This window comes from Oncorhynchus masou, chromosome 22 (assembly GCF_036934945.1).
Source record: "Oncorhynchus masou masou isolate Uvic2021 chromosome 22, UVic_Omas_1.1, whole genome shotgun sequence".
Lineage (NCBI taxonomy): Eukaryota > Metazoa > Chordata > Actinopteri > Salmoniformes > Salmonidae > Oncorhynchus > Oncorhynchus masou.
The window spans coordinates 35,899,685-35,924,499 of record NC_088233.1 but is presented as its reverse complement, the minus strand read 5'-3'; the positions used below and the strand labels follow the sequence as shown (position 1 = coordinate 35,924,499).

At 41.8% G+C, this 24,815-nt stretch overlaps 2 protein-coding genes across 3 annotated transcripts; both read right to left on the bottom strand.

The window, feature by feature from the left end:
- Positions 1 to 549: 549 nt before the first annotated feature.
- herpud1 (homocysteine-inducible, endoplasmic reticulum stress-inducible, ubiquitin-like domain member 1) lies at positions 550 to 14,988 on the bottom strand. Of its 2 annotated transcripts, none has more exons than XM_064930041.1 (8): positions 14,585 to 14,988; positions 14,244 to 14,321; positions 12,408 to 12,485; positions 11,696 to 11,802; positions 8,425 to 8,535; positions 5,625 to 5,987; positions 3,944 to 4,049; positions 550 to 2,726 (listed from the first exon to the last, which is right to left on the bottom strand). In XM_064930041.1, exons 1-8 carry the CDS (start codon positions 14,744 to 14,746, stop codon positions 2,550 to 2,552), a joined length of 1,182 nt encoding a protein of 393 aa, XP_064786113.1. In that variant the 5' UTR covers positions 14,747 to 14,988; the 3' UTR covers positions 550 to 2,549. The 2 variants fall into 2 exon arrangements, with proteins under 2 accessions (XP_064786113.1, XP_064786112.1); XM_064930040.1 differs by having other exon boundaries at positions 11,648 to 11,802; positions 14,585 to 14,986.
- Positions 14,989 to 15,527: 539 nt separating this feature from the next.
- slc12a3 (solute carrier family 12 member 3) lies at positions 15,528 to 24,376 on the bottom strand. Its single transcript, XM_064928945.1, has 26 exons — positions 24,095 to 24,376; positions 23,828 to 23,956; positions 23,645 to 23,720; positions 23,420 to 23,515; positions 22,652 to 22,791; positions 22,425 to 22,535; positions 22,050 to 22,161; positions 21,806 to 21,936; positions 21,547 to 21,631; positions 21,289 to 21,446; positions 21,078 to 21,185; positions 20,862 to 20,985; positions 20,676 to 20,777; positions 19,740 to 19,895; positions 19,515 to 19,614; positions 19,277 to 19,388; positions 18,619 to 18,756; positions 18,420 to 18,526; positions 18,245 to 18,327; positions 18,088 to 18,165; positions 17,887 to 17,994; positions 17,550 to 17,661; positions 17,266 to 17,352; positions 16,934 to 17,072; positions 16,714 to 16,781; positions 15,528 to 16,590 (listed from the first exon to the last, which is right to left on the bottom strand). Exons 1-26 carry the CDS (start codon positions 24,374 to 24,376, stop codon positions 16,449 to 16,451), a joined length of 3,084 nt encoding a protein of 1,027 aa, XP_064785017.1. The 3' UTR covers positions 15,528 to 16,448.
- Between the last annotated feature and the right edge of the window lie 439 nt (positions 24,377 to 24,815).

Here is a 24,815-nt window from a genome sequence, read left to right as displayed (position 1 = left end):
CCAGTAAATATGTAGTTCCAGGACATATATGATCAGTTGCAGAGTGGGCTGGGTTAGAGGGAGTCTATATGGACCAAATGTACTAGCTGAACTCCCTAGCCTGCCTGGATAGCTCAGAGGAAGTGATTGGGACAATACCATGGAATGTACTACAGTAAACCCCACATTGTAAACACTGAATGCTGTGCTGGGTTTCTCCAACAGGTCAATGAACTCTGGATAGCAAAAGCTGTAGAGTTGGAGCGGAGGCTTAAGGGATCTACACAGCAGTCCAAAAATTCAGCCGCACAAATAGACATAGAACTACGTAGAACTATGTAGTGACCCAAACCGACCTCCGTCGGCTCCGTTTGCGTATACTGTGTAGACCCTTTGAACTATTTTTTGTTTTGCAAGAGATGTTATGAACATGTTAAATCTATTTTTGTTGATTGTCCTCAAACATGTTGTCTAAAACAAGCTTGTGTTTGTGAGTACTTTAGATGTTAAAGTATTATTGTTCTGTTAGTTATTTACTAGACTACAGTCACCTATCTAAAGAGGCAATCCTTTTACATAAGTAAATTTATTGCAAGTCTCCACAAAATATTCTTGATACAGTAGCATCCATTAAAAAGCTGTTTTACCAAAATAAAAACAAAAAGATAAATCACATTAGAACGTACTAGGGGGGAATTACACTTAGTGTATGTGTACAGTTAAAGGCATTCCAAAAGGAATCACAATATATATTTTTCTCATTGTGTAACAAGGGAGCAAGGTCACTATGCATGATTCCATGTTAATTGCAAAAACAGTCTGGCCTAAGCCCCACACAACTGCATATTCCCGTGTTTAACATAATTCAACTTTCAGAAGATCTTTAACCAGTCTAACGAATTAAAGCCACACTATGTTAACACTGCCTTCCATTTCACATCTGAGACAACCAGAGAAACATTCAATACTCATGCACAACCCTGTACAGCACTTCCATCTCTGAGCAAGAGCAATACAAACTATTTTATTATACAGCACTATAAGCATCTCATAATTTAACCCAGATTAAATCAAGTTTGCATAATAAGTATGGCCGGCACAATACCAGTATTACGATACTCGTTAGTATCGTGTCAAGGAAACAAAACACAAAGTGGATTTAACTATTTCGGAAAACAGCCCCATGTATGTTGGAAACATACAATCAGTGGTCATTTTATTAGGTACACCAACCCGTTCACAAATTGTTTGCTCCTACAAGTGAGTCACGTGGCCGTGGCATCCTATATAAATCAGGCAGACAGGCATCGAGGCATTCAGTTACTGTTCGATTGAATGTTAGAATGGGCATAACAAGTAACCTAAGTGACTTTAAGCATGGTATGATCGTCGGAGTCATCTTCGGTTAACTGAGAACGGTGCGGGGGAAAAAACATCCTGTCAGGGGCAGGTCTGTGGGTGAAAACAGCTCATTGATGAGAGGTCGTAGGAGAATGGCAAGAATCGTGCAAGCTACGAGGCAGGCCACAAACTGGAAAATAATGGCACAGTACAAGTAGTGTACAGAACGGCATTTCGGAACGCACAACTCATCGGTCCTTGTCACGGATGGGATTTTGCAGCCCATCCGCTTTCCACTCCTATCAGCTAAAAACAAGAAGCGGCTCCAGTGGGCACGCCATCACCAACATTGAACAATTGAGGAGTGGAAAAACATTGCCCGATCCGACAAATCTTGGTTCCTGTTGAGTCATGCTGATGGCAAAGTCAAGATCTGGCATTTAGCAACATGAATCTGACTACGTTGATATTCTGCCTTGTGTCAATGGTACAGGCTGGTGGCGGTGGTGTAATGGTGTGGGGATTGGTTTCCCCAGCACACATCAGGTCCATTGATAACAATTGAGTAATGTGTCAACGCCACACCTTGTAGAATCCATGACTCTGAGAATTCAGGCTGTTCTGGAGGCGAAAGGGGTGGGTGATGGGTGTTCCCTAATAAACTGGCCACTGAGTGTACATTACTACTCATCCAGTATCACATTTATTTATTTTCCAAGATATAGCAGACAATATTTTACATACAGAAGGTTTTTAAAGGGGCAAAGAGTTTGATCTGCTTCGTGTTTACATTTTTGCAATGGAAACAATATTGCGATATTAGTATTGTCCCAGCCCTAATAACAAGATAAGTTTTGTAAAGTGCTGTGTACAGACAATACAATAATATTTAAATGTTTTGTTCCAATAAACATTTACAGCATTTACAACCATTTGGCAGAGAGAGGTGTATGTACTGTACTGTATATACAACCATTTGGTCACTATCATAAGGCAGGAAGCGCCGAATGAATCATCATATCCCTAAACACACACCCTTAACAGACTACAGCCAGGGCTTTGTATGCATTGACGCTTTTAATCATTCATGATTTCTCACAAAATGTCCAGGCATCCATCCAGGCATCCATCCAGAAGGCCAGAGAGAGGACTTCCCGTGACAGGGAGGCAGGTCTGATACTGAGGGTAACTTCAGTTCCAGTATGCCCCCTGCTGGAAAAGTCAATTATTCAGTTAGCCACGCCCGGGGCCTCTGGGATGAGGGAGGCAAAGAAGGCTTTGAAGAAGATCCAGGCACTCCAAACGATGGACACCCTGTGTTGAGGCACAGGTACTGCAGCCAGGGGGTGTGGTTCATCAGGTCCAACCTCCGCCTCGGCCCCCTCTTCTCCTGCAGGGACCTCCACCTGAGGGAAGAGAAAAAAACTCCGTTAGCGCCACCACCAGAGTTCAGATATAAAAAACACACTTAAATTGTATGTTTTTTAACACAGTTAAATTAAACTATATCAGGGGAGTCAGAGGGCCAGGATGATACGTACAACTACTATTTTTCCATGGCAAAAATGAAAAATTAGACCATTCTCTTTGGTCCTTTGAAAACCTACTGTACGATGCAGTCGGGAAGTATTCAGACCCCTTGACATTTTCCACATTTTGTTAAGTTACAACCATGTTCTAAAATTGATTAAATTGTTTTCACCCCTCTTACCAATCTACACACAATACCCCATAATGACAAAGCAATTTTTAAAATTATTTTTAAACATCACATTTACATAAAGTATTCAGACCCTTTACTCGGTACTTGGCAGCGATTGCAGCCTTAAGTCTTCTTGGGTATGACGCTACAAGTTTAGCACGTGTATTTGGGCAGTTTTTCCCCATTCTTCTCTGCTCCGCTCTGGAGCAAGTTTTCATCAAGGATCTCATTCATCTTTCCCTCGATCCTGATTAATCTCCCTGTCTCTAAAAAACATCCCCACAATATGATGCTGTCACCACCATGTGCCAGGTAGCCTAGTGGTTAGAGCGTTGGACTAGTAACCGGAAGGTTACAAGATCGAATCCCCGAGCTGACACGGTAAAAATCTGTCGTTCTGTATGTAACATATTGTGTGCTATAGCTTGGAAAATCAATAAATGTGACTGGATGACAACATAATAATGTTTGTTTCCAAAATTAGGGCTGTTTTTCTAAAGAAGTTAAATCCGCTTGTTTCCTGGGACACAAACTAAATATACTTCAAAATGACTAAAACCAAATCTAAACTGTGTAAAAATTACAATGGACCAACATTTATACAGTTCTTGACTGTGTCCAGCTTGCTAATAATCCACAAGATTAAAGCTAGACAGTCAGGGAGTAATGATAATTACAAAAACAATGGATATAGGACTATCTTTTGCTAATTCTGACAGTTAGGAAGTATAACCAATTTTCAGTGCACCCCTCTGGACCACGTTGAAGAACGAATACGACCCCTGGGACAAAATTAGTTTGACAGCCCTGCTCTACATGCTGTATAATAAATGTTACTACATAAGGCAGTACATGCCTTGTAATGAAGTCATATCTGTTTTCCACCCCTAGAGATCCAGCCCCTGAGGAAATGTGTCTTACCAGTGGCACTGGGTTCCTGTCCTGGTTCTGGATGACCTCAGGGACCTGGTTGTTTGGACCTCTGACCAGGGGCCTTTGTCTGAAGGGGAACCAGCCTGCTGTGTGCCTGAGAGGAAGACAACTGGGATTAATAAAGTAGATCTGCATGATTCTTCTCAAACTGTGCATCTATTACACAGTCAGAGTATACAGGATATTTGTGGTGGTCCCCATTTTCATTTCCAGTTAAGACCAGGTGGTGCAAACAAAGAGGAAGTACAGACTGACTGACATGTTAATAATGGTCACTCTATTTACAGTCCTATAACCAGGCCAACTCTCCTTCCAACACACTGAGACCAGTCCAATCATTAGCGTAGGCTGTGGAGTAATAGCGGCTAAATCTTGTTACACGTAAAGATAAGGCTTAGGTCCCATTCTGCCACATCTGTCCAGATTCGTTGATCAGGGAGGGAGTAGTGCCCTTGATCCGACGCCCATATCTATAGTAAGTGTTGCAGAGATGAGGCCTGCAGTACCAGGCAGCTCTCAGCAGCACATAGAGAAACACTCAACCAGCACTACATATCCTCACATTAGACTGAAATATGGGAGGACATTCAGGACACTGCGGTCACAAGGACCTCACCGACTGTGTTAGTGTATGTCGAGGCCATGCCTCTCTCGCTCTCCCTCAACATCTCTCAACCTCTCTCAAACACACACAGCTTTGTCTCCACTCATACTTTTGGAATGTGTGGTTTGGATGAGAGAGCTGATTCCAGAGCCTGAGGGAGTTGCACAATGGACAGAGTGTGTGACTGCAACACATTGAGCTAAGGACATCTCTTCTTTGCTGATAAGCACAACATATGGCCCTCATTCTCTCAGGACTACTGCACGGGTGCCTTCACCTGCACATCACCCACGGCTAATGCCAGCCTCACCATTAGCAGACAGGCTATACACAGAGCCATGTATTTAGAGAGTTGGGCCATTGAGGTTTCTGCATTATGATGCATTTAGATGACTCTTTAACATGCTATGGCAGCCATGTTAGCGCCCCATTAACATTACATTGGGAATAATGTCTAGAATGAGCATTATGACGCATTTACATGACACTTGAAAACATTATTGTCAGCCATGTTAGTGCCGATTAACATAACATGGAGAATATGAACAATACTCAAATTTCTAAAAGTTGGCCAAACTCTCTAAATACATGGCTCTGGCTACAGAGTACTACAGTATGAGTCAAAATACCCATAAAACCTAGATGTCAAACTGGGAAATTGTTTTCCAATTGTTTTTCCACCATTAATTTTCCCCATTGGGCATTTTAGAAACACTTCAAATAAGTGTTATTTTTTGTCTAGGCTTACCCTGGTGTGACGTTTTGATAACCATGTAAATCTCTGTAGGACAAGGTGACTTTTATCAATATATTTGCCTGTATTTACACACAAAAAAAATAACGCTAATTAGCTGCTAATATGACTATCATTTAAAAAAAAAAAACTTTTTTTAAGTGTTAATAAAATCCTCTATTAATGGTGGAAAAACAATTGGAACCATTTCCCTGTTTGACCGCTAGATTTTATGGGTAGAATGACACCTCCACTGTGGGGCTTTATACAGTTATAGACATAGTACACAGCAACATACCTTGTTTTACAACAAACAAACACAGTCAACTCACAGGTACATAAGGAGCAGGCTGCTCATGACAAGGGCGAAGCGGCTCAGGCTGGAGTAGAAGTAGACAATACTGAGAAACACTCCCAGACGGGCAGCTGTGTACACCCAGTCCAGCCAATCACGATCCATTTCCTCCTCATCCTCCATCACAGGCCCGCCTTGGGCATTCATCCGCAGGTTCTGATTGGCTGCTCCCGGGTTGATAAAGGCGCCGTCCTGCGCATTCTGATTGGCTGGCAGGTTGTCAATGGGGGCCTGATTGGGCAGGGGTGCTGGGACAGCGGCTTGGTGGGGAGCAGCAGGCAGGGATGGGCCTGCGGCTGGGGCAAAGGGGGCAGAAGCTGCTGCTGCATAGGCTGCATGGCTATGGGACAAAAGACAGACACGGTTTCTCAATACTACCGTGCTCCACAATCTCATTCTCCGACTACATTCTCCTGAGTACGTTCTTGTGAGGACGAGAGTGTGGTGAATGCATAAAACATTAGAGAAGCACTCACACTCCCCCCTACTGTATTACCTCACACTACGCAGGGTAGCCTAGTGGTTAGAGTTGGACTAGAAACCGAAAGGTTGCAAGTTCAAATCCCCGAGCTGACAAGGTACAAATCTGTCGTTCTGCCCCTGAACAGGCCACTGTTCCTAGGCTGTCATTGAAAATAAGAATTAGTTCTTAACTGACTTGCCTAGTTAAATAAAGGTCAAATTAAATAAAATAAAAATGTTTTAATTCACTGAACCTTCTTCCAGCCAGGTCAATGACAACAATAGACTAAACAAGATAAACATAAAGCAAATGTTTTACTTCATAATTATCAGCTAACGTCAGATATGTGATTCATAATAATCTAGCTAGCCTGCTACTGAAACAGGCAACAATTACTTAAAACTAATGTTATTCAGGGTAGATGTACATTTTTAGTGGGTAGCTTCCAATTATTCATGGCTAGCTAGCCAGTTAGCTACACATTTAGTGAACCGTTTTCCTGCCATGACAATGGCAAGATATACACAAAGCACACCTTTTACGTCATAACTATCTGCTAGCTGTGTGAATCGTAAAAATGTAGCTAACCAGATAGTTTAACAAGCAAAAATGACCTAAAACGAATATTATACAAGGTCAATTCTTCAGGGGTAACAAGCAAAATATTATTTGTGGTTATCTGGCTAACTAGCTAACAGTCGTAGCTAGCCAGTTAGCCCGATTTACTTATCATGGGCTTGCGATCTACGGTACTTCGGCATGTAAACATTCAAAAATTAACACAGCATGTATTTATTAAGGAAATGAGCTAAATTTTTGAAGCTCTGTTTTCCAATGTCTTCTTATATGGCTGTGAATGCGACAGGAATGAGCCCACAATTTCTGCCGTTTCCCCAAGGTGTCTGCAGCATTGTGACGTATTTGTAGGCATATCATTGGAAGATTGATCATAAGAGACTACATTTGCCAGGTGTCCGCCCGGTGTCCTCCGTCGAAATTGGTGCGTCATCTTCAGCTGCAAGTATTTTTCCATGGGATTCAGAGGAGAAAGTAGACTTCCACGAACGATATATCAATGAAGAGATATGTGAAAAACACCTTGAGGATTGATCTAAACAGAGTTTGTCGTGTTTCAGTCAATATTATGGAGTTAATTTGGAAAAAAGTTTGCCGTTTTGATGACTGAATCTTCGTTTTTTTTTGGTACCCAAACGTGATGTACAAAACGGAGCGATTTCTCCTACACAAAGAATCTTTCAGGAAAAACTGAACATTTGCTATGTAACTGAGAGTCTCCTCATTGAAAACATCCGAAGTTCTTCAAAGGTAAATGATTTTATTTGAATGCTTTTCTGGTTTTTGTGAAAATGTTGCCCGCTAAATGCTACGCTAAATGCTACGCTAGCTATCAAAACTCTTACACAAATGCTTGTTTTGCTATGGTTGAAAAGCATATTTTGAAAATCTGAGATGACAGTGTTAAGAAAAGGCTAAGCTTGAGAGAAAGCATATTTATTTCATTTCATTTGCGATTTTCATAAATAGTTAATGTTACGTTATGCTAATGAGCTTGAGGCTATAACTGGATACAGGTTTTTTTCATAGCCAAACGTGAACAAAACGGAGCGATTTGTCCTACACAAATAATTTTTTTTGAAAAACTGAACATTTGCTATCTAACTGAGAGTCTCCTCATTGAAAACATCTGAAGTTCTTCAAAGGTAAATGATTTTATTTGAATGCTTTTCTTGTTTTTGTGAAAATGTTGCTGGCTGAATTCTAGGCTTATAGCTACGCTAGCTATCAATACTCTTACACAAATGCTTGTTTTGCTATGGTTGAAAAGCATATTTTGAAAATCTGAGATGACAGTGTTGTTAACAAAAGTCTAAGCTTGAGAGCAAATATATTTATTTCATTTCATTTGCGATTTTCATGAATAGTTAACGTTGCGTTATGCTAATGAGCTTGAGGCTACAAATAGGATCCCGGATCCGGGATTGCTCGACGCAAGAAGTGCGGTAATTGTTCAAATTCAGGAAATTCAGGGAAATGCAGGGAATTGTTGATTTAAAAAAATTGCGATGTAGAGGGACTGCTAAATGTAGGTCCATTATCATTTCTCCACAGTTGGTTTTAGTCATTTCAATGTTAATTGAGATCTCTCCCTATAGCATATGGCCCTGCGGGCTTACACCCCTGGTCTAAGCCAAACATACTTTATAAAGTATTTTCCCTGCTTAATATTATGCTATGGCAAGACAGTGGGAAGTCATAACTAAATGTGATAAAATGCTTGGGATTGAATACTTACTACTGCATGTAATATTGGCGAGCATACATGTGCTGCAGCCAGAGCAGCTGTTGAGGGCTGTAGAGGGAGTAGGTGGGGAAGGTTGGGTTGGTTATCTCTGCTGCCCCTGGCCTAGAGACAGGATAATAGCAGTGTGAATTGCATGTCATTTCAGATTGAAGGATAGACCAACGTATTACATCTCTCTCAGCAATATAACTTTTCATAAAGCAACACAATAGAGCTATACTTAGATCCAAACTGGCTCTCTAGCAGATTAGTAAGAATGTCTCACCCCATGTTCAAGAATGGCCTTTTCTCCTTTATTCAGATTACAAACGCTCACTTTTGGTTATTTGAAAGCAATCTCCAAAATATAGTTATTTTTTAAACAAGCCATAGAAAGTTGGTTGCAATTTCAGTTTACTCCACCAGAAAAGACATAACAAATAATACAACACATAGTGGTTAAACTCAAATATACTAATTGATTTTTTTAAATAATGTTTTTTTCAATAAAATGTATGCCACACATGCAGCTAACACAAATATATGGAAATATCTGCTCTATCCAAAATTACAACCAACTAATTGCAGCACTACCGCAAAAATGGAAGAGGCAAAGGGGAGGGGAGAAAAGTAAGGAACTTGTCTGTCGGCTCTGTATTAAAGACCAAAATTGGTTAAAGAAAATTGTGATAAATAAAAATATATACCAGTTTCATTTAAGTACCAAAAAAAATTGACAGCTGTGCCATATAGATTGCAAAATCGATTTATTGATGTACCGATTCCATGGCACATGGTTTATGAATTGGCATGCAAAATGACGCCGGATTCAAAACTTAGAATTTTGCAATTTATATGTATACAAAATTCTTGCAACCAATAGAATGTTATTGGGGGATACAATCTTCCCAGCTCTGCAGATTTTGCTGCGAGGAGGCAGAGTCATTAGATCATTTATTTTGGTACTGTCCATATGTAGCTTGTTTTTGGTCCCAGGTCCAGGAATGGCTGAAGAATCGCAACAATTACCTGGAGCTAACCCTGCAGATAGCACTACTGGGTGATTTGAAAAGTCATAGTCAAATCGATCAATAATATAATAATAATTTAAGCAAAAAAATTGTATCTTTAATTTACAATCTGTAGAAACTATAAGAATAGAAAGGTTTAGAACTTTGGTGAAGCATCACAGCACAGTTGAAAAATATATGGCAAACAGAAATCAAATTTGGATGGTGTTAAGAGATGCAGTTGAAGTCGGACGTTTACATACACTTAGGTTTGAGTCATTAAAACTCGTTTTTCAACCACTCCACAAATTTCTGGTTAACAAACTATAGTTTTGGCAAGTCGGTTAGGATATCTACTTTGTACATGACACAAGTAATTTTTCCAACAATTGTTTACAGATGGATTATTTCACTTATAATTCACTGTATCACAATTCCAGTGGGTCAGAAGTTTACATACACCAAGTTGACTGTGCCTTTAAAGAGCATGGAAAATTCCAGAAAATGATGTCATGGCTTTAGAAGCTTCTGATAGGCTAATTGACATAATTTGAGTCAATTGGAAGTGTACTTGTGGATGTATTTCAAGACCTACCTTCAAACTCAGTGCCTCTTTGCTTGACATCATGGGAAAATCAAAAGAAATCAGCCAAGACTTCAGAAAAAAAATTGTAGACCTCCACAAGTCTGGTTCATCCTATCCTTGGGAGCGATTTCCTAACGCCTGAAGGTACCACATTCATTTATACAAACAATAGTACACAAGTATAAACACCATGGGACCACACAGCCGTCATACCACTCAGGAAGGAGACGCGCTCTGTCTTCTAGAGATGAACATACTTTGGTGCGAAGAGTGCAAAACTATCCCAGAACAACAGCAAAGGACCTTGTGAAGATGCTGGAGGAAACAGGTACAAAAGTATCTATATCCACAGTAAAACGAGTCCTATATCGACATAACCTGAAAGGCTGCTCAGCAAGGAAGAAGCCACTGCTCCGAAACCACCATAAAAAAGCCAGACTAAGGTTTGCAACTACACATGGGGACAAAGATTGTACTTTTTGGAGAAATGTCCTCTGGTCTGATGAAACAAAAATAGAACTGTTTGGCCATAATGACCACTGTTATGTTTGGAGGAAAAAGGTGGAGGCTTGCAAGCCGAAGAACACCATCCCAACCGTGAAGCACTGGGGTGGCAGCATCATGTTGTGGAGGTGCTTTGCTGCAGGAGGGACTGGTGAACTTAGATGGCATCATGAGGGACAAAAATTATGTGGATATATTGAAGCAACATCTCAAGACATCAGTCAGGAAGTTAAAGCTTGGTCGCAAATGGGTCTTCCAAATGGACAATGACCCCAAGCGTACTTCCAAAGTTGTGGCAAAATGGCTTAAGGACAACAAAGTCAAGGTATTGGAGTGGCCATCACAAAGCCCTGACCTCAATCCGATAGAAAATGTGCGGGCAGAACTGAAAAAGCGTGTGCGAGAAGGAGGCCTACAAACCTGACTCAGTTACAGCAGCTCTGTCAGGAGGAATGGGCCAACATTCACCCAACTTATTGTGGGAAGCTTGTGGATGGCTACCCAAAACGTTTGACCCAAGTTAAACAATTTAAAGGCAATGCTATCAAATACTAATTGAGTGTATGTAAATTTCTGACCGACATATGATGAAAGAAATAAAAGCTGAAATAAATCATTCTCTCTACTATTATTTTGACATTTCACATTCTTAAAATAGTGGTGATCCTAACTGACCTAAGACAGGGAATGTTTACTAGGATTAAATGTCAGGAATTGTGAAAAACGTGAGTTTAAATGTATTTGGCTAAGGTGTATGTAAACTTCCGACTTCAACTGTAGATGGGAGGGGTTGAATGGAGCTGAAGGGTGGGACTAATGACAACAAGATAACAAATGTCAAATATACTGTGTCTGTAAAATGTATATAGGTCCAGAACTTTTGCGAAACAGCACAGTTAAAAATATATGGCAAATAGAAATCAAACTGGATGGACATCAGAAATAGATGGGAGAGGTGGAGGTTAAAGGGAGGCCAGGACTAAAAACAAACAAAATTTAAGTATTGTAAAATATTTTGTCCGTAAAATGTATATATTACATATAAGCCAAAGTGTTGTTGTTTATTAGTTTATAATTTATATGGTACTAATATCACCAGCATTATGCAAAGAATTCACTTGTCTTGTTAACTCACGTTGTAGTGCCAGGCCATGCGGGTGGGGCGGGAGAGCTGGAAGTGTACCTGCGTTGTCTCAGCTCTGGTTCAGTGGGCACAGATGGGGCTGGGGTGGCACCCTCCAGGTTCTGTCTGGTTGGCATGGCAGACGGTTGTGGTTCTGGCTCTCTGACCTGAATAAAACGTGAGACATGGTGTTAACATCACATGTGCGGACATACATACTGTACAAAGTGGCTGCAGTGAATTTTCCGAGAAGCATTATGGTCTCCAGAGATTCCTAATGAGAGTAGTTGTGCACCTGTCTCCTGCTATCCACTGAGCTGGGACTCCTCTCTCCAGAGGACAGAACAGCCTCAGCTCTGACACATCCTCAACCACTGACTGGGGGAATAATTTAGACGATTTAGCTGATAGGGCGTTTTGGCTTATCGAATTATCCCTTATCAACCGTGTGAGGTGTCTTTTTCCTAATCTGAATGTCTGGCTTTGACTGTCCGTTGTCAGCTCCAGGAGTTCCCAATTATAGCTACTAGATAATATTCATGAGGTGTGTAGGGTTTCTAAAGTAGAACACAAGGGAATCACAGGCACGGCAGAACTAAAAACAAAAAGTTTCCTGGTTTGGCACAAAATCTAGGGGAGCAACAACTGAAGAATTGTTGACTGATGCTATTTAAAGAGTATATTTAAAATAGCTTCACCTAGGTCTACATCATAACCTTCACATAGAGTACATGTCACAGTTTGAGATGGGGTTCCATATGGGGTACTTTACCTTTGGTCTTGCTCCTAGTGGACCTCTGGGCTGAGTTCTGACTGCACATACCAGGTGCACAGTGGGTGTTAGGTCAGTCTGTGAAGACATACATACATGATGCAATATCCCAGGCGGCATAAGACACAGTAACATTACATTTATTCTTGGCACGGGACATAGAGGGACACTCATTCAACCTTTTGAAGTAAAAACATGTATAACAAAGAATGGCTATAGAAAAATCTTGAGAAAGGTAGTGAATGCAACATTAAACATGAACTGACTGACCTGTAGTTCAGAAAAGGGGCCTGATCTGTAGTTCAGAAAATCTGACTAATCTGTAGTTCAGAAAAGGGCACTGGTCTGTAGTTCAGAAAATCTGACTAATCTGTAGTTCAGAAAAGGGGACTGGTCTGTAGTTCAGAAAAGGGCATTGGTCTGTAGTTAAGAAAAGGGCACTGGTCTGTAGTTCAGAAAAGGGCATTGGTCTGTAGTTCAGAAAAGGGCACTGGTCTGTAGTTCAGAAAAGGGCACTGGTCTGTAGTTCAGAAAAGGGCACTGGTCTGTAGTTCAGAAAAGGGCACTGGTCTGTAGTTCAGAAAAGGGCATTGGTCTGTAGTTCAGAAAAGGGCACTGGTCTATAGTTCAGAAAAGGGCACTGGTCTGTAGTTCAGAAAAGGGCATTGGTCTGTAGTTCAGAAAAGGGCACTGGTCTATAGTTCAGAAAAGGGCACTGGTCTGTAGTTCAGAAAAGGGGACTGGTCTGTAGTTCAGAAAAGGGGACTGGTCTGTAGTTCAGAAAAGGGCATTGGTCTGTAGTTCAGAAAAGGGGACTGGTCTGTAGTTCAGAAAAGGGCACTGGTCTGTAGTTCAGAAAAGGGGACTGGTCTGTAGTTCAGAAAAGGGGACTGGTCTGCAGTTCAGAAAAGGGGACTGGTCTATAGTTCAGAAAAGGGGACTGGTCTGCAGTTCAGAAAAGGGGACTGGTCTGTAGTTCAGAAAAGGGGACTGGTCTGTAGTTCAGAAAAGGGCATTGGTCTGTAGTTCAGAAAAGGGGACTGGTCTGCAGTTCAGAAAAGGGAACTGGTCTGTAGTTCAGAAAAGGGGACTGGTCTGTAGTTCAGAAAAGGGGACTGGTCTGCAGTTCAGAAAAGGGGACTGGTCTATAGTTCAGAAAAGGGGACTGGTCTGCAGTTCAGAAAAGGGGACTGGTCTGCAGTTCAGAAAAGGGGACTGGTCTATAGTTCAGAAAAGGGGACTGGTCTGCAGTTCAGAAAAGGGGACTGGTCTGTAGTTCAGAAAAGGGGACTGGTCTGTAGTTCAGAAAAGGGGACTGGTCTGTAGTTCAGAAAAGGGGACTGGTCTGCAGTTCAGAAAAGGGGACTGGTCTGTAGTTCAGAAAAGGGGACTGGTCTGTAGTTCAGAAAAGGGGACTGCATTCATAACAGTCCTGACACAGAACAATAGTTCTGAGGGGCTTCTATGGGCTTGAACTCCAGGGATGTCAAAGCCCAGCCCAGTTCAGTTTATGGTCTGGGTTTTGCTCTCTGCATTAATCTGAGCTTCTAGCATTGTAATTCATTGACATTATATACACACTGTTCAGCACAGTTGTATAGGTAACCCAGTAATACAAAAAATAACTAAGACCATGGTTTAGCAATTCTCTGCCTAATTTCAGATATTTGTGTATCCCTGTAGGTAGACTGAATCCCTAGGCACATCATGTTGAATCAATTACTTTTTTTTACTGATGATACCAGCAATCTGACCAGATGGCACATAACTCAGTATTTGCTAGAGTTCTGAGAATATGTCTAGTTAATATTTAGGTGAATAGGCACACACACATACCTTTCTGAAAATATCTCTGACATGCAGTTGGTCTGGGAGCAGCTTGCCAGAGTAAATAAGTCTCTGATCACTTTCAGTCTGTGGGGGGAAAGGGGGACAGATGTCAACACAACAGACACTAACAGCAACCACGATTTATACATACACAACTATTTATAGCCTAGCTAGCTGTTTGGATTGCATGATTGTTATTGACAGTAGCTAACGTTACTAGTATTACATTATAGCTGGCTAACTTACTGGACCAGTCTAACTTGGCAAGGACTGGCTAGCTTGCTAATTATGGGGTCGCTGGGTAGATAGCTAGCCAAGTTAGCTAGCTAGCTATCACAATCACTCACCGGGTTGTTTGGGTACACCCTCGATAAATGAGTCTTCAACTCTTTCACTGTCCAGTCCGTGTCAACTCCTTCAATCGTCTGATCCCCGTGAGCTTGATTCGGTGTTTTTATCACAAGAGTGATTGTCTTTTGTCTAACGTTAGGAAAACCACTGTTGTCCATTTTTGTTTTCTTGTGACCTCTCCAACGCGACCTCTTAGTTGTAATATAAATTGAGTAAGTAACTACAACATCTAATCATCTAGCTAAAATGTCAGATAAACAAAGTAGGAATTAATTTATTCAGCCGACAACTTTTTAGTTGAGATGATGAGGAAGTAAGTAGCTAGCTCCACAGCCTGTAGTTCTGTGAAAGGGGATGTTGTTTGGAAACACCCGGTGGCTTGCTGTGATTGGATAACCAAGGCTCGTGATCAGACGTGGAGGCTCCTGCTCCGGGAGCAGTCTGTATTGCACGCGCTCTGCAAAGATTATCATACTAGCTATGAAGTTGCAGTTCAGCAGCGATTCGCAATTTTTTTCTGCACACGACCCCAAATTGACAGTAGAAAATAAAGGGGACCCCACTTGAAAATAAGTATATTCCCTGGTTAACTCCGTGTGTTCACATTCTCTCAGTTTTAGGTCTCGCAGACTGACCCAACACATGACGTTAAAGCGCATTATATTACCCTAAAATGACCCTAGTTGTGAAAAAAGTGGTGGAAAAAGTACCGAATTGTCATACTTGAGTAAAAGTAAAGATACCTTAATAGAAAATGATTCAAGTAAAAGTCACCCAGTAAAATATTGTTTGAGTAAAAGTCAAAAAGTGTTTGGTTTTAAATATACTTAAGTATCAAAAGTAAATGTAATTGCTAAAATATACTTAACTATCAAAAGTAAAAGTATAAATATTTTAAAATTCCTTAAATTAAGCAAACCAGACTTCACAATGATTGTTTTATTTTTTATTTACTGATAGCCAGGGGCACACTCCAACACTCAGACATAATTTACAAAGTATTTGTGTTCAGTTAGTCTGCCAGATCAGATGCAGTAGGGATGACCAGGGATGTTCTCTTGATAAGTGGGTGAATTTGAGGATTTTCCTGTCCTGCTAAGCTTTAAAAATGTAACGAGTGCTTTTGGGTGTCAGGGAAAATGTATGGAGTAAAAAGTACATTATTTTCTTTAGGAATATAGCAGAGTAAAAGTCAAAGTTGTCAAAAATATAAATAGTAAAGTAAAGTGCAGATAACCCAAAAAACTACTTAAGTAGCACTTTAAAGTATGTTTACTTAAGTACTTTACACCTCTGTGTATTCTATACCCATATGAAGAAAAAAAGCAGTTCGTACTTTGTTTGATAAGATTACTGTTTTTCTCAGAGGACTCAAATGGACATTTCAATTTCAAACTGGAATGATCTGGAATGATGAATGTGACATTGGGATGTTTTCAAGGGGGTACACAATACAAGAAGCCTAGTTATCCCATTTACCTTTGTTGCTTACGTTCCAAATTAAATAGGCACAATAAAAATGTATAGACAATTAAAAATACACACTGGTGTTACACTTCAAAACTTCTATCATCAAGCACATGTTTAACAGTCAAGCATGTTTTCTTTACTACTGCTTAATGATGATAATGACAACAATGCTTCTGGTACTGATAATGATGATAATGATGATGACGTTAAATCTAATCACATTTTTCACAGATGGCTAAAGTGTCTAGTAGTGATGATAATTAAACACGTGAAATGTCATAACCAGAGGACTTCTACCAGAGCACATCTAATGCATTATCATTTATGACAATAACAATGTTATTTTCCTTGACCATTGGGTGATTTCATTGAACCTGGTTAAAACAGATATCACTGACAATAGAAGGTGAGCACATTCTCTTGGTTTCCCCTCACCAGTAAGACTGGTGGGCGCAGGTCACGAGACAAAGTCTCCAGCCATGCCATGTACAGAGCACTGGGACATTGCCCTCTCCTTCCCACAGGCATGGTCCTGTCAATGAAATAACATAGATCCGTTATCACTCTCACCTGTGTTAGCTTTGTCATTGGATGGGGTGGGTTCAAGTCAATGAATGTAATAAAAACATCTGGTTTGCAAAAACAGAGTACGTACACAAATATAATGGCGGCGTCCCTTGAGTAATCTTGAAGAACTTCATTCAGACGAATCTGTCGAAGGGTCTGGTGCACAAACACACATTTAGAAGGGAATGTAACCAGTCTGTCTGAGAACAGTGAAACTGTCATAACCAAATGTTCCACATCTAGCTATGCTAAATTTAAATGTTTGGCAATAGAGTGGTCCTGAACAATGAAACCCAGATAATGGTCACCTTGGGCTTATTTGTCTCTATCTCCTCATCAGACACCATCCAGGGACAGTCCTGATTCAGCTGCTCAGCTGTTACATGTCCGTCCTTCTGGGCTGTGTTAATCCTGTAGGGCCCTATCAGATCCTCAAACCTCCTCACACTGTCAGAGAAAGAGGTAGAGGAAAGGGTCTCAACAGAGCATTGCCCTGCATACATTGTGAATGGACGTAGATTCAATTAATAATTGTGAGTGTTGAATCACTGTGCAACTGAACGCTTACGCAAGGATAAGAAAGTACAATTCTGAATAGTACACAATTATACAGTATATAGTGAGTGACAGGGAACCATACTGTTCAGGTTGTGGTCTCGCATTGATATCAGGCAGAACCTCAACATCATGGAAACCAAGGCGAAACTTGCTGATGAGGTCCATGACTCTAAAATTGGACACAAGGACATGGTCAGTAGAACTATTCAAATCAAAATCAAAGTGTATTGGTCGCGTACACAGATTTGCAGATGTTATTGCAGGTGCAGCGAAATGCTTATACTCAAAGGAGAATGAAAGGCCAAGGGGGACAACATGATATCATGTCTCTACCACACACTATGACCTTAAACACACTACACTCACTCTTTTCTTTGCTCCTCCTTTCGCTGGATGTCTCCGCCCACAAAGACGCGTACCTTGCACCTTGCCCAGCGCTTCTTCCGTGTGAGCAGGTAGGGAAGTAGCAACGTCAGACCTTTAAGAGCACAACAGACTTAACATTTACCTTTCACACATAACATAGACCCCTCTGCCTGATGTGACCATGACACAATTCTATCCTATATTATCTCTCTGACCTGGGGTACTTGACATGTAACAACATTGTATGATTTATGACCTCACATTATCAATCTGACTATGTTATAAAACCTATTTGATTTGTGGAAGGGCACAATGAAATCCAGAACAACAATCTCACCTCCATCATCGAACAGCCAGTACACATCAATGGTCTTTTTCCCCTGCTGGGACTGGAACACAGTAGAAGGCTGAGGCTGAGGCTCAGTCACCATGGCATCAGGGTCCACTATAACCAATACAAAATATCTCTGCCAATACTGTAGAAAAATAGGAATGTCATAGACTACAAACTGTATACTCTAAATATGATCATACATACATGAAAAATTTGCAGGGGGTGCAGGGGGGACACAGGTGTTGACACCCCTCTCTGGGCTTGTCTCAAACCCAGGGTTAACTGCAATAAAAGGAAACAATGGTAAATAAAGGTATATTGTAAAAGAACATGAAATCTTCCTGGTTGTTGGGTTCCTCACCATGTGTTTGTGCCTGCCGAAACACGTCCAGACCCTCCCTCATCCGCAGCACACACACTCCATACTGCAGGTCAAACGCATCACTGAAACAAATGCACAAAGACATATTAAACTGCATCCTTACTCTGTCACATCCATTATGAACTCATCTTGCTGATTTGACTGATTCACTCACTGTAGAATTCCAATGTAGTTGTCAATGCAGGATGGTTTGTCCTTACGCCAGTCCCTTTTGAAACCCGTCAAGAGGACATTCGGCCTGATCCGACCCAAACCTGCACCCTGGAGTTAGACACAGTATAACACATTCAGTAAATCCTATGGAACCACATGATGAAATGGACCTGATAGATAAGGCTTGGCAGTCGGCCCACCTGGAGCAGCATCTTAACCCCAGTGCGCAGGTCATTAGCCACCACACCGTGATAGAAGGATTTGATCTGCCGTTTGTTCAGCCAGATAATATGACTGTTGCTACTGGCAGTGTCCAAGGTTGCTGGAGAAGGACCTCCCTGTTGACACAGCAGCAGGGTGACAGAGGGAGTTAGAGGTTAATGACATAGAATATAAAAATAGGCCATGTAAAATCAACAATTGACATTGTGTTCTGTGTGGCTCTGTTGGTAGAGCATGGTGGTGGCAACGCCAACAGTCGTGAGTTTGATTCCTGCTGCGGCCACCCTTACTTAAAAATGTATCCACGCATGACTGTAAATAACTTGGATAAAAGCATCTGCTATATTATTAACATATTCATGAATGTCAAGTCAGGAGTATTTTTTGGTTGCCAGAAGATTGTGATCACTTGCCTGAAAATGTAAAGTAGCTATTTTCACCCACACACAATGGAGGAATCAGAAAGACCAGACTACTGAAATTCTTAGCATTTTGGTTGTTATCAGTAAAAAAAATACTTGACTACTGGGGCAACCTCAGAGCAGGCTCAACTTGCATGACTGCTCAGGTCACTTTCCCTGGGTAATAAGGCAACCCTTAATGAGCCCTGTACAGTGATTCAAGATGATAACTCACAGTGACAACATTCCCACATATCATCAGGCTTAGATTCTTGGTGAAGGTTCCGACAAAGTCGACCAATGCAGGACGACAACTGGGCGGACCAGTGAGGACCAGGCACTGAGGTCTGAGAAAGGTAAGAATAAAGGGAATAAGAAAATCACATACAAAGTGAGAAATGGTTATTCAGTTGGAACAGCAACAAAAGGCTGACATTGTTCTCATTAGGTCCTCAGAGAGGTTCAGATCTGACCTGTAATTCTTGATATGATCGTCCACCTGGTTCAGGCTCACACAGTAGGACAATGCCATGTTGTATGACCCAGCTTGTACTGATGATCCCCAGTTTACAGCTAAAAATAAATCAATAACCGATTGAGTTGCTGAATATTCAATGAAAAACAATGCTTGCCAAAACACTGCTACATATTTTATGGGGGGAATGAATTTGAAACTTTGTATGTGTGTGTTTTCTCACAGGGTCTCTTGTAGAGCACATATCCCAACAGGAAGATGACGATGCCAATAGCGATGAGCGCCGCCCACCAGGTGAGCAGGAACATTATGATCACAGACACCACGGCACCCAGCAGGGACATCCACTTACTGTAGAACCTGAAGGAGGGACGCCAGCCTGCAATAGAGTCAATCACACACATTGAATATGACGCAAATATAATTAGGCAATAAGATACTGAATTAGTTTACTTTGCAACAGGTGTTAGGTTAGAAAATCAGGGCAGGACTTTTAATGATCATGATACCATGTCCTGGTAGAGATACCATGTCCTTGTCATGATACCATGTCCTGGTTGAGATACCATGACCTGGTCATGATACCATGTCCTGGTTGAGATACCATGACCTGGTCATGATACCATGTCCTGGTTGAGATACCATGACCTGGTCATGATACCATGTCCTGGTTGAGATACCATGACCTGGTCATGATACCATGTCCTGGTTGAGATACCATGACCTGGTCATGATACCATGTCCTGGTTGAGATACCATGTCCTGGTCATGATACCATGTCCTGGTCATGACACCATGTCCTGGTCATGATACCATGTCTTGGTCATGACACCATGTCCTGGTCATGATACCATGTCCTGGTCATAACACCATGTCCTGGTCATGATACCATGTCCTGGTCATGATACCATGTCCTGGTTGAGATACCATGTCCTGGTCGAGATACCATGTCCTGGTCATGATACCATGTCCTGGTCATGATACCATGTCCTGGTCATGACACCATGTCCTGGTCATGATACCATGTCCTGGTCATGACACCATGTCCTGGTCATGATACCATGTCCTGGTTGAGATACCATGTACTGGTCATGATACCATGTCCTGGTTGAGATACCATGTCCTGGTCATGACACCATGTCCTGGTTGAGCTCCTGACCTGGGGAGTTGGTGATGGAGGCATGGAAGCAGCTGAAGTTGATGAGAGCGTAGGAGCACAGGAAGAAGTTAGAGATGATGGGAGCGATGGTGTTGAGCTCAGCTGAAGGGTGAGAAGACAGGGCAGGGCTGTGTTACTGTAACAACATCTCCTTTTCACTCTGCATCTATCTTGACAGGTCTTTACCAATGAGAACGAAGCAGACAGCAATGATGTACGCCAGGACGTAGCCTCTGATTGGTTCGTCGTTCTTTCCATTACCCTTCCCAAAGAAACCAATGACTGGATACAGGTTGTCTTTGCAGAGGCACTGTAAGTGAGAAGAGAACAAGATAATGCTAATAGAATAACACACCAATGCCTCTTTATTTGTAGTAAACGTGTTTCCCTAAGATAACCTACCTGGAAGACTTTGGGTGCAGAGACCAGGCAGGCCAGGGCTGAGGAGAGAGTGGCCCCAAATATCCCAGCAGTGATCAGAGGGGCGAACCCTGACACCAAACTCATACTCTGACCACAGAAAGAAGGGGAAGTGAAACAGATACAATGCACCAATGCGATACTTGTGCATTGAACATTGAAACATGGTAATCAATCATTTGTATTTGGTCACCTGGTACTGGTTGCTGAGGCCATAAGTGCAGGTTCTGTTAGTAATACAGTCAGTGAAGTCCCAGCCGTATTGACAGGCCAGACCCTGGCAGCTATCAACACTAGACATGGCCAAGGTGTCATTCATAACTCCAGACGCATCTCGTACCAGACAGGCTCCTAAACCAGGATAGAGAGAGGCCCATACACAGCACATATTGACAGAAAGGAAGCAGCAATGAAATCACGAGTAGATACTTTGTGCATGTGTACAACTCACCAATAGTTGCTGCTATGATGAGATAAGATAAAGTGGTCCAGAATATAGCCATCAACGTTCCTCTTGGAATAGCTACTGTAGGGTCCTGTATTGTGTAGAAATAAGTGGGGGAAATATATAATGACTAGTCAACAGTCAAACATTTGCTATAATAAGCATCTGAATTAAACATCTCCCTTTCATCCAAAGAGCCCTTCTCTCCTAAAGTGAGGAGAATATACAGTAGACATTTATAGAGAGATCAGAGTAAGGAACCTGCCTTTAGGTCCCCAGAGATGTTGGCTCCTGCCAGGATCCCTGTGGCTGAGGGGAAGAAGATGGAGAACATGCCAAAGAAGTTGCCTTCAGGCCCACGCCAGTTGGGTACAAAGTTTTCAGCAAATATATCCGCTGAGGGGAAAGAATAGTTAGTGTGTCTATTTTAATGATAGAGGAAAACAAAAATAACTGGAATCTAATATGAGATATGAAATCGAAATGTCGAAATGCCATGGAGCTCTGACCTTGGTAACTGAAAAAGCCCTTTGCTTGCTTCTGAGGTGTAGCGGGAATAATGGTCCCCACTATGTAATTAGCAAAGGACACCAAGATGACGATGAAAAAGAGAACCTGGGCCTGTATAGTTGGCAAAGAACACAATGCACCACATGATAACATGCCATCTATCCAGAGACACCATAGTCAGAGGCTTACAATAAACAATCATTCCCAAACAAATTAAATACATCTTATAGTAAAACATGTATTTTACAAATTCATGAAAAATGGCCAGGATCAAACAACTGTATTGAGTTCTAACATCAGACCTGGTCTATTGTGATAAGGCATGTACTGTAGTTATTTAGAAATAGTGCCTCCTAGTGGCAGTTTGAACAGACCTTGGCCTCCCATTCCATCCCAGCCAATGAGATGGCCAGCAGACATGTGACAGTGATCACTCCAATGATGCGAATATCATTAATGGGGTCCACTATGCTAGCACCACTCTCCTGAGGTGGGAGGTTTAGGAGACAAATTAAAACAAGGGTACAGTTAAAACGGGAATGCCAACTCAGAGGTTGGCTATAAGTGATGTGGGTATAGGCCTATGAGATAACACACTGACTTGCATCAATGCTTGCACAGTCTCAGCGAAGCCCACAGTGTGCATGGCAACCGCCACAGCATTTGCAAAGGCAAAGATGAGTCCAATGGATCCTCCCAGCTCTGGCCCCAGGCTACGAGAGATTAGGAAGTAGGTTCCACCTGCAAGAGGGACAAAAGAGGATCAGTGTTGTAAATGTTTGAGTATAAGAAGCCTGTACAGAGCCGGCCCCAAGCATAAGCAACATAAGCAGTTTAGGAACTTTTCTCTTGTTATGTCAGTCACTGACAGTCACTCAATTAGCCATGTCAGCTAACAATTTTTTAGATTGGTAGTTAATCTAGCCAGTTATCTAAACGTAGTAATCATGGCTGAATACCGACCAGGCATGCAGGGCATGTGCCCAGGGGCCCTGACCTCCAGGGGCCCTGACCTCCAGGGGCCCTGACCTCCAGGGGTGGTTTGTTAGTCATTCTCACTCAGTTAAAAAAAAATCTCCAATCCTTAAGAGGTTTTAATAACATGGCATAAATCATGGCAATATGTGAAGAATTACTGGAAAATAGCTTTAAAACGCGAAACATTTCTCTCTACCTCATGGCAAAATCGGTAGAATTACAGGAAATTAACTTTAAAACTTCAATGTTTCTCTCCGCCATCAAGAGGGGGGCCACTAAAATGTTTTGCCATGAGGTGGGAGGCCCACCAACCATATCACTTAGGGCACCCCAAAAGGCCAGGGTCAGCTTGAACCTGTGTTATTATTGTATTATTTCAGGGATAATGCACCTCCTTTGACCCTTCCGTTGGTGGCGATGGCGGAGGTGGACAGGCCCGTGATGCCAGTGATGCAGGAGGACAGCAGAATGATGACCCAGGTCAAACCTTAGAGGAGGAATATCACATACAATCCAGTAAACCATACAAAACAGTCCCAGAAATACACAATCACCATCAATGCAAAAATTGACACTTTAATGAAATAAAAGCGTTGAGACCTATCACTTGACCCACCAATCCCTGCTTGCGCAGTGATCCAGGGCAGCCGCAGGTACAGGATCACCCCCCAGATGTTGAGCATGCAGCGGATCTAGGGGGAATTCACTTCTCCTTAGCATGTTGTCATGACTACCAGTATAATGTAGTATGTATAGTGTTGTATGGAATCTCAGTTGTTTTGTATCTGTCGTGTCTTACCATGACTCCCTTCACCCATCCAAACCTGGTGGGTTCTGACTGAGGCTCCTCAACATCATCTTCTGAGCTGTCCCCAGGTACTCTGCCTGTGTTGGTCTCCTCATACAGTGGAGGGGGACAGGAATCCTCCTTAGGGGTGGTGGTGGGGAAATAGGGATGCAACCATACTGTCTATCAGTCTGTACAATTTGCAGTATAAAAAAAATACTATAGAAGGCCTGACATATTGCAGGTGTGTTGCCAAGAGGCCAAATGTGTCGAACTTACTTCAATGTTGGAGTGAAGCTGAAAGAGGGATGGTCTTGATCGACGCACCCTCCCTAGTGCATTTGTGTTCGCATAGAAGTCATAATTTGGGCCAACATCCAGAGTGTCGTAACCTGTGAGGATCTTTGAGGAGTTCTGAGAAGCCACACTGGTCCCATCGCCGTAGTGATATCTGCTGCCATCAAAGCCATACTTGGGTCCTTCTTCCCCATTCACGGAGAACTGGCTTCTAAGAGCAGAGAGGCTTATCCCCTCATTTGGTGCTGCTGGTACTTCTTCCATTTGGAGTGGAAGACCAAAGTTTTCATGTAATAGGAAACAAATGGTGGCATGGAGGGCTTTATATGTCTTGAAAAAGGCAGGAAGTGCCTTTGGCCATGTTGAGATAAGTGAATGTTCAGTTCACTAAACCTATTTGGAACTCCATGAGAGCAATTTGTATTTATAACTAACCCCCCGAGGGCTTGTGAACCTTCTTATTACATAGATTAACTTGTGATCTAAGGCAAGATAACCTTGGCAGAAAGTCACAAAGATAGAAGAGGTAAACCCTTCTCCATAGGTATTGCTTCTGAGGAGGAACTGTTAACCTTCCTCTTATTCCATATTGATTTAAAGGGGCCTCCCAAGGATGGGAGAAATTGAAAATATTTGTATTGAATACATGGAAAGACAACAAGTTTGGGAGACAGTTCCGTCACCTTAAAAACCTAAATTTAAA

What these genes read in the sequence shown, in the direction of transcription:
- slc12a3 (XM_064928945.1), bottom strand. Translation starts at nt 24,376, where the DNA reads ATGGAAGAAGTACCAGCAGCACCAAATGAGGGGATAAGCCTCTCTGCT. An exon ending in AGCTTCACTCCAACATTGAA is followed by an intron (nt 23,957 to 24,094) that starts GTAAGTTCGACA and finishes ACCACCCCTAAG; the next exon opens with GAGGATTCCTGTCCCCCTCC. An exon ending in GATCATATCAAGAATTACAG is followed by an intron (nt 19,389 to 19,514) that starts GTCAGATCTGAA and finishes TACCTTTCTCAG; the next exon opens with ACCTCAGTGCCTGGTCCTCA.
- herpud1 (XM_064930040.1), bottom strand. Translation starts at nt 14,746, where the DNA reads ATGGACAACAGTGGTTTTCCTAACGTTAGACAAAAGACAATCACTCTT. An exon ending in AGCCTGCTCCTTATGTACCT is followed by an intron (nt 4,050 to 5,624) that starts GTGAGTTGACTG and finishes TCTTCCTCTCAG; the next exon opens with GCACACAGCAGGCTGGTTCC. An exon ending in ACAGGAACCCAGTGCCACTG is followed by an intron (nt 2,727 to 3,943) that starts GTAAGACACATT and finishes CTCTTCCCTCAG; the next exon opens with GTGGAGGTCCCTGCAGGAGA.